Source organism: Lipomyces japonicus (assembly GCF_038497905.1).
Source record: "Lipomyces japonicus strain CBS 7319 unplaced genomic scaffold V1514scaffold_48, whole genome shotgun sequence".
Taxonomy (NCBI): Eukaryota; Fungi; Ascomycota; class Lipomycetes; order Lipomycetales; family Lipomycetaceae; genus Lipomyces; species Lipomyces japonicus.
The window spans coordinates 18,059-33,301 of record NW_027117860.1 but is presented as its reverse complement, the minus strand read 5'-3'; the positions used below and the strand labels follow the sequence as shown (position 1 = coordinate 33,301).

Sequence of the window (15,243 nt, the reverse complement as noted above, 5' to 3'; positions counted from 1 at the left end):
TTGATTTATGTATCTTGAAAAACAAAATTCTTCAAAGAATTATAACAATATTGATAACACAGCATCCGGTCAACAAATTATGTTGACTTTAATATGTTTACAAGACCTTGTACTTTTTTAAAACATTATTATTTCTTATAATATACGTCATATTAACAAACTGATCAGCCTACGTAGTCTATACGAACTAGGGCCATGGTGTTTTAATATGAAAATTTATTATATCAAAAATAAAGACGAGTGCAATAAAAAATTAAGCGTATTGTATAAATACAGGTTCATCGTTTTATGCTCGTTCCTCCTCTTCCCGCTGATCAACTGCTTTGCTTAGATCAATCCCAGCCGGAACCGAGTCAACCTTGGTGTTTTTTATTCTCTCTCTCACGATTCTGTTAATCGCAACATCCGTTTGACGTTGTAGCATGTCAAGCTGGCTTTGTATTTGCCTTTTTAAATCCCAATTTGCTCTTTTTGGTTGTAGTGTTGTAATATCAAGCTCTTCATCGCCTTCGTCTTGTTCGCCTTCTTTCTTTTCCGCTTGTTCTTCACGTTCTAATATACTGCTACCATCGTCGACTATAGAGCTAGAATTAACGCTGTCCTTAGAAATGGACTGTTCAATTCTAGCTGCTTCTTGCTCAACCGTAGGAACATCTAATGTTGCAGTAGGAGGCTCAAAGAAACCTTGCTTAGGAGCTCGCGTTTCTGGATCATAATTTCGCCGAATGAAAATGCTAATTAATGTTAGTCGATTGTTATATGAAAATGTATGTGTTAACATACGATTCAGCGCCGCTGTCGGCCTCTTCTTTGCTGTTGTCGGCCGTTTTGGAATCGGACTCATGCACAACACCTTGCTCCGTCCCCTCTGAACCACCTTCGGGACGTTTTCGTTTGAGGTTTCGAAGCTGAGCTAGTCGTTCTTTTCGTGATAAAGCTTGCAAATCTAACGAAGACATTGTAGGTAGGAAGAAGCTTTTTAGTGAGGTGACCTCTTAAAAAGTCGTCGACAACCGAGAAATAATAATGGCAGGCGACAGTTATTGGTTGTGAAATGTAACAAAAATCAATATTATAACCAAATTAGACCGTATTGATTTCGTTAACAATCGCTTGAAGCATTAATATCTGTAATAAATAACTATAGACGAGCTACCGTCGTTGCTCGTTTTGACATCAGCCTCACATATATATGCGCGCAGTTTAATTGATTTCATTCCACAACGCAGTGTCTACGACCCAGATTTTATTCTACAATTCAGGCGATATTTGGTGTCAAAATAGTGTTAATCTGAGTTGATTGCTACACAGGAGATTGATATTTCTTATTTAGTTCGTGCGCTAGACTGTAACCAGCGTCGCCGATCACGACGACATGTCATTTCTATCGGCAGGATCAGAACCTATCGAGAGGTCTCGCAGCAATAGTGAGTCTGTAATAAACGCTTCAATACGATCAGCCAGGCGAATGGGATTTGTGGTGAGGAGAACTGGCGATCTTTCTACTGTCGCTGAATCGGCCGGTAAACGTAATGCTGCTGGAGCACCGCAGCTTCCAGTGTTGAATTTTACAAGTCTGGGCATTAATGGGCCAACCAATGGGAATTCAAGTACTACAAATATCAGCCCACCTTTGGATCAACCCAACCGCAGAAGGAGCCATGCCAGAGGCGTATCTCACGATTCGATAATGGACTACCCAGACTTAATCAGTAATAACGCACCACCGCGCACAACAACAACAACAACAACAACAACAGAAGCATCAACCAAAATATCGACATCGAATGCTTCAACGACACATCATTCGAACAAAGAAGTCCCGGACAAGTCAGAAAGACATTCTTCAACCAGTAATACACGTAATGAGTCGGAAGCGCTACCTAATGCTTACTTTCGTCGGTTGTCAGTGCTTCAAGAGCAAATTTCGCCCACAACAGCTACATTTTCTAATGCCGTAACCTCTACTCATATTGTTGAATCTGCACGCGGTGTACTGTTTTCCGTATCTCAGGTGTTACCAGCAGTCAAACAATATCTAGTTTTTTGCGATGATAGGAAGCTCACGGGGACGTTGGGGGGGATTTTATATAATACAAAACTTCATATCGACACATTAATCCGTGCACTGGACAGATATGATTCGATTTTAGCTCCTGCTATGATTAATAGTAGCAGTGCTGCTAACGCTCGTCGACCAGGGACTGCAGCTTTATCTGCAGCAGTTGATCATATTGTGCAAGCGACATTGGCTTGTATAGCTGCATTACGGCATGTGATATCAATAATGCATGCTAACATTAAAACTATAACCGCAAGAGCCGAAGTCCGTCATACGCGTGCTTTTTTTATGCTTATGTATGGAACACTAGCGGAAATTAACAATTGTTGGAATTCGTTGGTTCCAGCTTTAGTCGAAAGTCGCGCGTCGCCCGCTGCGTATTTACGATCAGGAACAATTACTGCGATTTCAGCATCTGGTCCATCATCGCAGTCATCTACAAAACCTCCAGAATCAATTCAACCACTTTCTCTGCCTCTCTCTCTTCCGACACCTTCACTGTGGCCACAGGCAACCAAACCGGTCGGCATCCCAGCCACTCCTCTTTCTGCGGTTGTAAGCAGCCCAGGCTTGTTTTTGCCTTCAGGATTGTCAAGTCCGATGACAGCAACAATGTCGACCCCGAGTACGGAAAATGGCCCGTTTTCGTTTAACTTCCCTGCGGAGCCGTCTGCAGTGGACGATGAGCTGTTTCAAAAGATCAGCATTGCAACCTCAGCAGCCCTCAATGTTTTGAACGTGATACACGAGGGAATTTCAAAGCCATCGTATGAGAATGATTTAAGAATACGTGAGCTATCAGGCATGTGTGATGTCGGGTTGGAGGTTACAAGTAGACTTCGTGTTCGACTGAAGACCATACGAGAAGCAGATGATGCCGAGCGAGGAAGATTTGGAGACGAAACAAATTCGTTTGTTAAGGTAAGATTATAAGCAAGCAAAACCAAACCACGAAACCCCATTAATAGACATCTAGGTTGTGATAAACATTTTAGAATTTACAAAGACGATAATGAATGAATACCCATTTTTGCATGAAGCTAGGCCAGCTCTGTCGACTCTTACTAGAATGACAAAAGAGGTCTTGACGGTGACACTTAAACCTGCGGAGAAACCGTCTACTGCAGTCTGACGGTAAGCACCGGAGCGTGACACCGATGACATAGCATTATATGGACAATTACATGGCGTTTTATTTTGTGTAAATTAATTTGTAAATACGTTCAACATATTATTTTTATTTTATTCTATTGTACACAACACCATCATAAAAGTAAAACCGAATGTGGCCCACGAGCGAACCAGCCCTGGAAGTCGCGTAAACGCTTAGTCACAGGCCTGGATTATATTAAGCGAAGGCAGAATGGTCTACGTCTGGCCATTTATGCGATTAATTCGAACAGAACAAATGTAAAACATCGAATTCGCTTGGTATTCCAGACGGGTTATATATGTAAATGTAAGTAAGGAAAGAAAAAAAACATCGACAAACGGGAACTTTGGTGTTAAAAACATAAAAGTCAGGGGGTTGAGCAAACTAGGGCTAAGGTTAGGGTGATGAAAAAATTTCTCCTTTCGTCGCTGCCATGAGGGAGGCCGGGTAAGCGTGTTAAGATTACTCTTAACCAATAATTAATTAAACAGACAAAAAATATAAAGACCGGGCATGTCCTGCTGAATACCAAATTTTACAATCGCGATGCCGCTGGCCCTCACTACATATTTTGCCCCATTTTCTAGCAAATTATTATTGAACTCGAAGACAAAAATCTTCTGGTCATTAAAATCTCAATTGAATATTACCTAGGATGGCTACCGTTGTTATTGGCGCCCAGTGGGGTGACGAAGGAAAAGGAAAACTTGTCGATATATTGTGCGACCAAATCGATGTCTGCGCTCGCTGCCAGGTATGCATTATTGCCTCTTGTCACAGTGCAAGTCGGGTAGTTTGCTAATAGTGATTCATTAGGGCGGTGATAATGCTGGACACACCATCGTTGTGAATGGCGTGGCTTATGACTTCCATATGCTGCCTTCGGGTCTGGTGAACCCCAATTGCGTTAACCTCATCGGCTCAGGTGTGGTGCTTTACATTCCTGGATTTTTCAAAGAGCTTAAGGCCATTGAGGACAAGGGAATTTCTGCAGATGGCCGTCTTTTTGTGTCATCTCGTTCGCATCTTGTTTTCGATGTTCACCAGATTGCTGATGGTCTGCATGAGGCCGAGCTCTCCGCTGGCGCCATTGGAACTACTCGCAGAGGAATCGGCCCAGCTTATGCTACAAAGGCTACGCGATCTGGAATCCGTGTGCATCATCTTGTTTCTCAAGAAGAAGGTGCTTGGGAGGAGTTTGAGCAACGTTTCCGCTCTCTCGTTGCCTCTTTCAGAAAACGTTACGGCGACTTTGAATATGACATTGACGCTGAACTTGTGCGTTACAAAGAACTTGCTGATAAGATTCGTCCTTATGTTATTGATGCAATTTCCTTCGTGCACGATTCATTAGATTCTAACAAGAGAATCCTTATTGAAGGCGCCAACGCTCTCATGCTCGACCTTGACTTTGGTACTTATCCTTATGTCACTTCCAGCAATACCTCCATCGGTGGTGTTCTGACTGGTCTTGGAATTCCTCCAACCAAGATCAGCAAAGTCATTGGTGTAGTTAAGGCTTACACCACGCGCGTTGGTGCTGGTCCTTTCGCTACCGAACAACTGAACGAGGTTGGTGAACATTTGCAGACTGTCGGTGCCGAATATGGCGTTACCACCGGTCGTAAGCGGAGGTGTGGCTGGCTTGATCTCGTTGTTGTCAAGTACTCTGCCCGTATTAATGGGTTTACTTCGATTAATATCACCAAGCTCGACGTTCTTGATTCTTTAAAAGACATCAAAGTTGGCGTTGCTTACAAGTATGATGGTAAGCGTCTCACTTCTTTCCCAGAAGACCTTAGAGTGGTTGACCGGGTTGAGGTTGAGTACGTTACGTTGAAGGGTTGGAATACCGATATTTCGAAGATCAGCAAGTATGAAGATCTTCCTGTTGAGGCTAAGGAATACTTGAAGTTTATTGAAGAGTACGTTGGGGTTTCGGTCAACTATATTGGCGTTGGCCCAGGCAGGGCATCTTTAATCACCAAGTAATAGACTGTCAACGTTGTGTTGAACTAGATATGCAGCTTTTTTTTTTTTTTTTTGCCATAGAATTTAAACTTTATTAAATTGGTTGTAATGTATATCTTTGAACAATTATATTTTTGCAAAAATTTTGGTCCATTTGAACATGTAGGTAATTTTACGGTGTTGAATGGTGCCGGCGATGTTAATAAAAAGATAAAACTAACTGTTGCAGCGCAAACCTCTCCTTCACGTCAAACGGAAGAATCGGCATGCACGCTCGCAAGTCAACATCCGAGCAGCCCATGCTGTCTCATGAACTAAATCATTCCGCCTTTTCAGTGACAAGTTCTATTTCGGATGACGATGGCGACTTGCGACCGTACTCACTTGACGAGCATGATCCGGCGCGTTTGGCCGCGGCTGAAGACGAGTTTATTTCACCACATGAAGGATTGCTGTCTCGAATAGAAGCACCGGCGGTTGTCCTTGCTGAAGCAACAGATTCTTTTGATGGCGACTTGCCTGGGATGGAAATTGAAAAGAAAAATGGCATGAAAATGGCATTCATGAACATGGCAAACAGTATTATAGGTGCTGGTATTATAGGCCAACCGTACGCAATACTTCAATGTGGACTGGCCACAGGAGTAATTTTATTAATAACATTGACATTTGTTATTGACTGGACAATTCGGTATGTCAAACAGTGCTTTTTTTTTGATTTAAATTTTACTAATCACGGTTTTCAGATTAATGGTAGTTAATGCAAAACTTAGCGGCACAAACTCATATCAAGCGACCGTGTCCGCTTGTTTTGGAAAACCTGGTTACCTTGCTATTTCACTTGCTCAAGGCCTGTTTGCGTTTGGTGGTTCAGTTGCGTTCACCGTGATTATTGGAGATACAATTCCGCATGTTATCGCAGCCTTGTTTCCGTCAATCGACAACGTGCCCGTTCTGTCATTGCTTGTACATAGAGTCCCGGTCATGGTGTTTTGCGTACTATTTATTTCATTCCCACTAGCATTAAGTAGAAGTATCGCAAATCTGGCAAAGGCGTCCCTTCTCGCATTGATTAGCATGTTTGTCATTTTAGTGTCAGTCGTGGTTGAAGGATTCAAAACTGCTTCCAACGATCGCGGATCATTTTCAACCCCTTTATTGACGATTAATAGTGGAGTTTTTCAAGGCATTGGCGTGATCTCCTTTGCGTTTGTTTGTCATCATAATTCACTGCTTATTTACGGTGCCTTGAAAAAACCCACCATGGATAGGTTTGCTACGGTCACACACTGGAGTACCGGTGTATCCATGCTGGCATGCATGGTTCTTGCGCTTGCTGGATTTCTCACATTTAGAGATCACACTGAGGGAAACGTACTCAACAATTTCTCGCCTGACAATGTCGTGATCAATATTGCCAGGTTCTGCTTTGGGTTTAACATGCTGACAACATTTCCTCTTGAAATTTTTGTGTGCAGAGAAGTAATTCTGGATTATGTTCATAGTCTTTCGGGAAACACCGGCGGGCAATCTTCAGAATTTGCGCACCGAACTACAACCGCGTTGTTAACCTTGGCCGTACTCCTTGTTGCGTTGACTACGGACTCACTTGGAATAGTTCTTGAAGTAGTCGGGTCAACATCTGCTTGCATGCTTGCATACATTTTACCTCCATTGTGTTATTTAAAATTAACCTATGGTAAAGGATGGAAACAAAAATTTGGACCAATCACTTGCGTGATTTTTGGTATTACTGTCATGATCGTTTCAACCACACTTTCCATCGTCAAGGTCTTTGTAGAGTAACCGGGGCAACACTAAATTTTTCTTTTTTTTTTTTTTCTTTTTTTTTTTTTGGAGATGTATTATACCGTTGGGCGTTTCTTTTCGTGGTAAGTTATAGAGTCGAGTATAAGTTTAAAGTTTTTGGTGTTTGCATTTTAGTTACATGTATTGGTCTAATTACATGTTTATTAGTTAATTAAACGAGAAAAAAAAAAAAATAACACACACACATACTAAACTCCAACCAATATCATGATGCAAAGTTTTTTAACACAAGCAATGTACAAATAAGAAAAATCAAAACGTAATTCAGTTTACAAAAGACCAGGTACAGGCTTACGTTGCACGTTGCGCTTGACTTGTTGTCTGCCTGGCCTCGCAGCCTTGCACAAGTCCAACACGTCACGATCAAGCCTGGCCGGCCATCTTCCAAAAGGCCAAGATTTGACTTGCGACTTGACTGCTGCAAAATATGCATCGTTTGTCGTACGTGAAACCAATTCAGTAGTTTTCCAACTAATTGGAATTTCTAAAAACTGAAGACCATTCTCATCAGATCTATTTTTGGTTGCCTTGACCAATCTTGAAGCTTTCCCTCTTTTGCGCTTACCGTAAACAATTTCGTCAAAAACTCGGAGATGCGCGGCTGCTTCACGATGTGATTCAACACTATTGATAAATTCAACACCAGCCTGAGTATTTAATATAAATCTTAAATATGGCAGTTGATCCTTAGGACGAGAATTTAAAAACTCCTTGCTTTCAAACTTGAAAAATTTGCCACCGGTGAGTGAACCCCCTGTGGAAGATATGGATGTTCGGTATTTGCGATAGTTTAAAAACATGCTCGACATTGCTTTAACGAACGCGACTCGAACTCGATCACGATGAAAACACGTAGGCAAACATGGCAGCGCAAGCGCTGGCAAGCACTTTGAATGACTGTAAAGCGAGCAAGAGGAACATTTTAACAAAACTTCGCCATGTAAAACTTCAAAACATACCGCACAGGGCGATGATGACGAGGTGCCAGTACTAGATCTTAAAATATGACCCTCAATCACCTCACAATGCATTTGTGATGATACTGGAGGACTCTGGTTTATGGAAAGACCTTCAGATATTGACAATGAAGAACGATTCGCAGAAAAATCAGAAATATTATCAGCACTAGATATTAATGTCTCGGTCGTAGGCGAAGTAATACTGACGGGTGAAGTAGATTCCAAATTTTGAACACTTGCATTGTTTATTTTATGGCCTGGAGCAAATGAAAGAGACGCATTCTTGTTTCTTAAATTAGAAGCAAAGCTTTGAATACCAGATTTAGAAGCACTCTTAATATGCTGAATACTAGATCGTCGATTGTGCTTAGATGGAATTGAAGGTACAACAATTTCTGGACCTTGTAATTCTGGTTTACTTGCAATCTGCCTTGGTTGAGTATTATATGCAAACGCGTTTAAAATTGGACATGAAACATTAGGATCAGCAATTCTAAAACTTGATGAGTTTTCACTGACAAGCTTGAAAATTCCATCGTGTGGTGGATCATTAGAAAGTAATGATGAATCCGGCATAACGAAAGAGTCATGGGGAAATGTTTGCAAATAATATGCAGGTGTTCCATAAGGTATGTTAAATGGATGCGAGTGTAATGGAGCTGCAAGAAGTAAAAGATTTTGCAACTTGTTGCGAATGCTGGTCGGTAGCAATGGCGGAGTCGATGAACTGTCAACAGTATTCGCATCCAGGTCGCACAAAACAAAGTCATCATCTGGTAAATCAAGGTCTAATGATGTTCGATGAAGTCCAATGATAAATGGAACTGGCATCCCAAGACAACCAGACAGTCGTTGTGGTAACACTGGAATAAATACTGATTGCCACTTAAACGGATAAATAAGGGAAACAATTGCTTGCGAGCAAGATGCAAGAAGGCTAAGATCCTTTGAAACAAGTACTATTCGACCTTCCGCCAGTACTGCTTCAAAGAGTTCAATTATTGCCTTGACACCAAGGCATCGGAAAAGGGGATATAGATCATTCTAAAAAAATAACGTGAGTTAACATACTTGGACGAGCGCAATAGACTTACATTACGCGACATTGGGAGCTCATTTGGTGCGTTGTTTCTCGCATAAAGCCTATAAAAATTAATCAATATCCGCAAATGTTTAATGTTAATCTGATTATCAACATACGATAGCTGTCCAATGTTAACCTTGAGTTGGACATCGTCGGTTAAAATTGGTGGGTCGACCAATAATTGAGCAACCGCATATTCCATCGGGATTCTTTTGAGCACGCCATCGTACAATTTTGGATTCGCGGTAATCTCGGGATGAAGAAGCGCTTTAAGCCATTCTAATCTGAACGAGCTCCCGCACTCATCTCTAGAAATTAAGCCATATACTCTGGGAACCCACATGGCAAAATCTTCTGAAACTCCCCCAATCTTACTTGCGACCCCACGGCGAACCGGCTTTAGCAAATCAACAATAATTTTTATACGTTCTTCCGTTTCGGTAATCTGTTCATTGAATGATTTACGCGATTGAATATCGCCAGAGTCCAGATTCGACAACGATTCTAATAATTCAGACAAGATAGTTCGCTGTGAAGCAAGACGAACCCCCAAATCTTTTGCAAAATCCCGTTCTGATTCAGACATGTGCGTATTTCGCCATTGTTCACACAATAGTTCAACCACGGCTGCTATTTTATTAGGCACCGGAACCCAAACAGTAATACAAGTTCCAAATCGATGGTCACCATCTTGATTTGTCATAACCTAGATACTTATGTTTTAGTATATTGTAAATTCAATTTACATTGTATCTTTTGTATACTTACAAAATCATGCCAAGTTGACCTAGGCCTCGAATCTGCCAGTTTGATCTGGATGTCGCTAGGAAACGCAAACATGGGTACATAATCTGGCAGGCCACCTCGCTGACTTCTCAAATCCTCTTCATGCGGGAAAACGTCTAAAAGTGCTGGGTCTAGCTTTCGCTCGAGTGGATGCATATCTGTAGAATAAACAATTGGTTCAGGTGACGGTATTACTGAGTCGTAGTTTGAAATTTTTCGAGCATGACCGGACTCTCTTCTGTCCAAATTCATTGTCTTTTTTAATTTTGATGCCTCCGCGCGACGTACATTAAAATTACGCCGAAGAGGAGAAGGAGGTGAAGAATGAACGCTCGAGTTTGATTCTGAAAATCGGGATTGCGGTGTCTGCGGACTACGCGGTGTCTTGGGAGTCGAAAATTCGCTGGATTCATGGAGATGTGAATTATCAAGTGCGGTAGAAATCGTTAGGGCCACGCGATGTGCACTTGCGAGTGGATCCAAAGGAACTTCTGAAAGTGATTCAGTAACCTGTTTTTTAAAAAATTGAGACTTGTGGTCAGTTTCTGAAATCAAGGATGGCGGAGCATTAGGCGATTTTTCCAAGATATTAGATTTAACTTCAAGCACATGAAAGCCTGGGAGTAACTTTGCAGAACCTGATTTGTTATTTTCAACTGCTTTTGTAGTAGAACTATTCGGCAGAGCAGCATTCTCCAGCAAAAAAAAGGCGTTACGGTCAGTGTCAGTGTCGGGTTCAGTTTCAACATCAGAGACTGAGGCTGAAACCGTCCCTGTAAGCCGCGACAATCTTCGTTGGGAGCTTTTCAAAGGCACCGGTGGAGGTTTAGGTGACGCTGGTGATTCAGTAATCTGTATTCCACTGCTTGGTGCAATTGAATCGTCGGTAATTGGTTTTATTGCCGACCCGTTGTCCTCAGGGGTTGCTGCAGGTTCCCCTGTAGCTGGCGTCAATGACTCGGATTTGATTACACCGTGTTCTGACTTTGGTTGTTCAGTACTTTGATTTTTAAATTGGTCATCAAAAACGTTAAGTTCAACTTCATCCACGCCAGCGATGAAAAAAAAATCTGCTATAGGGGGCGGCTGCTTGGGCAATTGAAAGCCGCCAAACCTGGCCTCTGGCGACGATGACGCAGATGTCGCTGACGGAGCGTCAGGCACGATCATATTAAACTGCACAAGGGAGCTTTTAACCACACCCTCAAGCCAAAGCAAGACATAAAACAAGACTCCGAAAAAAATATCGAGACGTATTAATATTTCGAATATATGAGAAATTCAAGAGCTAAAGAGCGCTAATCGTGGGTTATGAAATAAAGCAAAAGTTAAACTTTTGATTTATTTAATCAACTTCAGATAGAATTCGTTCGGGTTTCTCGTTTATATCCCAATGAAAACGAAGAAAACAGACGAATGAGTTGGGCCATAAACTGCACAACGTAGAGTATTGCAATGTCAACCAACAAGGAAGACATAAATATTTACATACTATGGACTCATTTTTTTGTATATGTGTGCAATACAGTTGGAGAAATATATATATAATATGGAACGCTGCCACTTTGCACGTGACCCATGATGTGTGACAGGGTACGATCCCCTTGTACACAATAATATGTAATATCTTACGTAAGTTAGGTAGCGAGCCAAATGGCACGGCGGCTATGCTTAACCGGCTCTCCATAAAGAGAGGCATCGCCACTTCTTCTACTTATTGAACGTTGTCGGTCCGACACGCTGAATACATAAGAATAGAATGTAAACCAAAACTATATCGGTCCGATTAGGCTCTTCCCTTAATTGTTACATAATGTTACTAATTGATTATTACTTTTTAAATGACTTTTGATATTTCGATTAAAAATTTCTTTTTTTTCCATATTGCAATTGATTATCACGATCAGGCGAAAGCACGACTATAAGGTATCCTGAACAGTCCTAACCGACTATGAATAGTATGGTGTAGGCCAAAAAATAGCAGTAAAAGCAAACTTTCGTACTGAATCGCTAGCCAGAATTAAGTTCTAAAGTTTTCAAAAAAAGATGCAGGGTTACGATCGTCCCCGCGGTATCATTTAGCGTGCAAGGTCCAGATTTTCGTTCTCACGGACGTCCACATTGTTAATGCACGAATTTATTGAGGCGCATGTTCTTTCATTTCAACCATCCTTAAATTTTTCCTGCTGCTACGCATTCGACACCTTTCTGAACTCCACCGTCACAGTCAAACATAATACCCGGCACGTTCACCATTTAACCCGTATTCAGGGCAGGCCATGGTCAGCAAAAAATTGTCCGACAACTGGCACAGGCTATTTTCCGTTCAGCCGGATGTGGTGAGTCAGTCACAAAATCACCACATTGGCTTTATTGACGGTTTTTTAAAATATATATATATATATTTATACCAAAATTTAAAAGAGTACTCAATAAGCACATTTTTAGTCTAAATCCTGATCCCTGAACTAGTAATAAAAGATATTTCAAACTTTTATAATTATATAGCGTCAACTGAAAACATAACCAATATACATTCCGCATTACTCAACAACAGGCTACTCGACTGCAACAAATTACATCAATGTACTTTCATATTGAACACGCGTTTCGTTCAGTCAACGGAACAGGAGAATTTTTTTTGAATGGCTAATCTAGTAGGAATCAAGATGGCGATCAGTCAATAATGAATCGTTCAATTTATTATACAATTTATTATGAACAATCTAAATAACATTCAAAATTAAAACACATGTCGTTTATCGAGTCACTACTCCAACTACATTTTTTTTTAATAATACAATTTATTTAACAAACAGACAAACATTCAGAATATTTCACTAAAACACACATCAACAATGCCACAGCATTAAACAAGCCGTTATAAAAAAAAATAAATATAAAACTGCAGGTTTTCTCTCTGGGGGGGATTCCACAGGCAACAAAGAGAAAAATGATATTTTTTTAAAAAAAAAACACCGAAACAGAAACAGAAATAAAAATAGAAACAGAAACAGAAACAGAAGTAAAAACAAAATTAGAAACAAAAATATAAGATATATAAAAAATAAAAAAAAACAATGAACTAAAGTTTGAGGTATTCTCAATGCGGCCGACGAAGCCCATTGATTGCAGAATTAGCCCGACTTGGTACCGGTATCCTTGATCCTTGAAGGTTTCGTTCGCCCCTTCATGTCTGGCTTGACTTTTTTAAGCCTGACAACATCTTCGAACAAGGTCAATTTCATTACTTTGCACATCACCGCACGGGTAATTCTGCGCGCGTCTTGGCCGGCCGCATTATTATAATAATCCATCTCTGAACTTTCTAAATCACCCCACTGTTGCATCCATTTTCTAGTCTCTATTTTAAATTGCCACAACAGACGGGTCACGTACATGTCCAAAACGAGTCCAAGGTGTGCGTAATCCCATAATGAAATGCAATCATAATATGCTATGTCGTTCAGCACAAACTCTCGAACCAACGGCGGCAATCCACCAAGTCGGGGTTCTATTCGCGCTAAAAACAGATCTAATCTATCGCATGTAGACCCGTCCGAACGCACAAACTTCTTGTACGTCCGGTCGCACTCACGCACTAAATCAATCAAATTCCAATTTTTTGCTTCGACCACGCTATCATATGATAGAGAATCATTATTGTTTGGTTGTTGCTGTTGTTTTTCTGGTTGTGAACGCGGCTCCTCGCGCACGCGAGGGATTGCACTAGTTTCAGTACAATCGGCGAGTAATGGCAAAAGGCCAGTGGAAACATTTGTTGATTGCTGCTGTTGTTGCATTCGCGGCTCCTCGTGTACGCGAGGAATTGCACTAGTTTTAGTACAATCGGCGAGTAATGGCAGAAAGCGAATTTCAGCCTTTGATGATGGATACGGCGTTTCATCGGGTTGAGAAATCTCGATATTTGCGTTGCATATCGAGATTTCTCAACCCGATGAAACGCCGCATCCATCATCAAAGGCTGAAATTGGCGCTTTTCCATTAAACGCTGATTGGGCTGAAAGTAGTGCAATCATTTGCAAACACGAGGAGCCGCAGTCGCAAAAATTGCAAAAACCGACCACGGTTAACATTGGCTTTTTGCCATTACTCGCCGATTGTACTGAAACTAGTGCAATCCCTTGCAAACACGAGGAGCCACAGTCGCAACATTTGCAAAAACCGACCACGGTTAACATTGGCTTTTTGCCATTAACTGCTGATTGGGCTGAAAATAGTCCAATCGGCTTTCTGTGCTATTATGAGGTACAACCTTGTCAATTCGTCCTTGTATTGAGAAAGTCTTAAATAAACTTCCTTTTTCATTTCGTCATCTAATGACGAAGGCTTTGCGACGTTGTCGACATTGGTAGTGGGTTTCTACATTAACAAATTAGTTAATGTTATCACGACATAGACGAATACCATTTCATGTTTGAATAGGTTGAGCCAACTAAACAGCCTAGCAAATATATTGCTTCTGTCACGCGTCTGCGGCTCTGGCGTTGGAGGCAATACCACGTCTACTTCATAACGTAGCCGTCCTTCTCTAATATGCAACTGAGTAACTTTCCGTCGCAGATCAAAGAGCTTTTGTCTAAATTAAACAGCATTTGCTTTTTGCGTTGCACATAACTGGTTTTTTTTTTTTTTCTAAAATAAATGAGTTAGTTATATATGCAAGAATAAAGCAAGGTGCCTGACGTAATGTCTCCTCCGACTTGCTAAATGGAGAGCATTTGGCCGCTTCCATTTTGTCACGCATAATAAATGAGTTGCAAACACTTTGACCATATTTTTTTTTAATTTAGGACTACGCTGCTGGTATGTGAGTGTGCGAGCGTAATGTTAAACTTGGACAATGGAGAAGAAAGAAAGGCGGGCGGGCGTGGGCGATATAATGGCATTGTGCGCGTGTTTGGTGCGAGTAAAACCTGTAAACACGCGACAATGCCAAAAATAAAAAACGAAAATGTAGCAAATTAAATCAAAAAAAAAAAAAAAGTTATGTGCATACTGTGCAGAACCGGGGGTAAAGATAGTGATGAAGATCCTTCAGAACAGTTATAGTTAATTTATTATTGTACTGGTTTATAGTCCGAATAACAGCTGCCCTCTCAAGTCCGCCAGCGTTTCCAGAATACAAGCTATACTTCACATATAACTCATACCCTTGCATCTACATCCATCCTGTAACAATCCTTTGCCGCAGTTTACCCTGCTACCAGAGGTTACCCGGTGTGGGGTCCTTTGCGCGTCACACATACCTGATTTTTCAATGGTGTTGCATACGATGATGGTACCAATTAAAATTTGTACTAATCGCATTGTAAATGCACGTTGCCATGGAAACGACAGAATACAAGCGCGCGCTCGCGTTTCCTGAATCCGGATG

The 15,243-nt window shown here is 41.2% G+C and overlaps 6 protein-coding genes across 6 annotated transcripts; 3 read left to right on the top strand and 3 right to left on the bottom strand.

The window, feature by feature from the left end:
• Window positions 1-199: 199 nt before the first annotated feature.
• V1514DRAFT_336309 (mRNA splicing factor) lies at window positions 200-1,175 on the bottom strand. Its single transcript, XM_066928520.1, has 2 exons — window positions 784-1,175; window positions 200-734 (listed from the first exon to the last, which is right to left on the bottom strand). The coding sequence occupies exons 1-2, from the start codon at window positions 957-959 to the stop codon at window positions 287-289; spliced, it is 624 nt and encodes a 207-aa protein (XP_066781500.1). The 5' UTR covers window positions 960-1,175; the 3' UTR covers window positions 200-286.
• Window positions 1,176-1,224: 49 nt separating this feature from the next.
• Window positions 1,225-3,194, top strand: V1514DRAFT_354122 (RAM signaling pathway protein-domain-containing protein; the record flags this gene model as incomplete). Its single annotated transcript, XM_066929577.1, has 2 exons — window positions 1,225-2,983; window positions 3,039-3,194. Exons 1-2 carry the CDS (start codon window positions 1,376-1,378, stop codon window positions 3,192-3,194), a joined length of 1,764 nt encoding a protein of 587 aa, XP_066781499.1. The 5' UTR covers window positions 1,225-1,375.
• A 566-nt stretch (window positions 3,195-3,760) lies between these two features.
• Window positions 3,761-5,332, top strand: V1514DRAFT_336304 (Adenylosuccinate synthetase). The gene is made up of 2 exons (XM_066928519.1): window positions 3,761-3,969; window positions 4,032-5,332. Exons 1-2 carry the CDS (start codon window positions 3,871-3,873, stop codon window positions 5,205-5,207), a joined length of 1,275 nt encoding a protein of 424 aa, XP_066781498.1. The 5' UTR covers window positions 3,761-3,870; the 3' UTR covers window positions 5,208-5,332.
• Window positions 5,310-7,227, top strand: V1514DRAFT_336302 (transmembrane amino acid transporter protein-domain-containing protein; the record flags this gene model as incomplete). Its single annotated transcript, XM_066928518.1, has 3 exons — window positions 5,310-5,348; window positions 5,416-5,877; window positions 5,933-7,227. Coding segments are annotated over exons 2-3 (1,480 nt in total), but the record flags the coding sequence as incomplete, so codon positions are not given.
• V1514DRAFT_165806 (AEX-3 domain-containing protein) lies at window positions 7,139-11,102 on the bottom strand. Its single transcript, XM_066924546.1, has 4 exons — window positions 9,828-11,102; window positions 9,176-9,765; window positions 9,070-9,118; window positions 7,139-9,019 (listed from the first exon to the last, which is right to left on the bottom strand). Exons 1-4 carry the CDS (start codon window positions 11,013-11,015, stop codon window positions 7,286-7,288), a joined length of 3,561 nt encoding a protein of 1,186 aa, XP_066781496.1. The 5' UTR covers window positions 11,016-11,102; the 3' UTR covers window positions 7,139-7,285.
• Window positions 11,103-12,982: 1,880 nt separating this feature from the next.
• On the bottom strand, window positions 12,983-13,648 carry V1514DRAFT_344520 (uncharacterized protein; the record flags this gene model as incomplete). The annotated part of the gene is made up of 1 exon (XM_066929194.1): window positions 12,983-13,648. The coding sequence occupies one exon, from the start codon at window positions 13,646-13,648 to the stop codon at window positions 12,983-12,985; it is 666 nt and encodes a 221-aa protein (XP_066781495.1).
• Window positions 13,649-15,243: the final 1,595 nt, after the last annotated feature.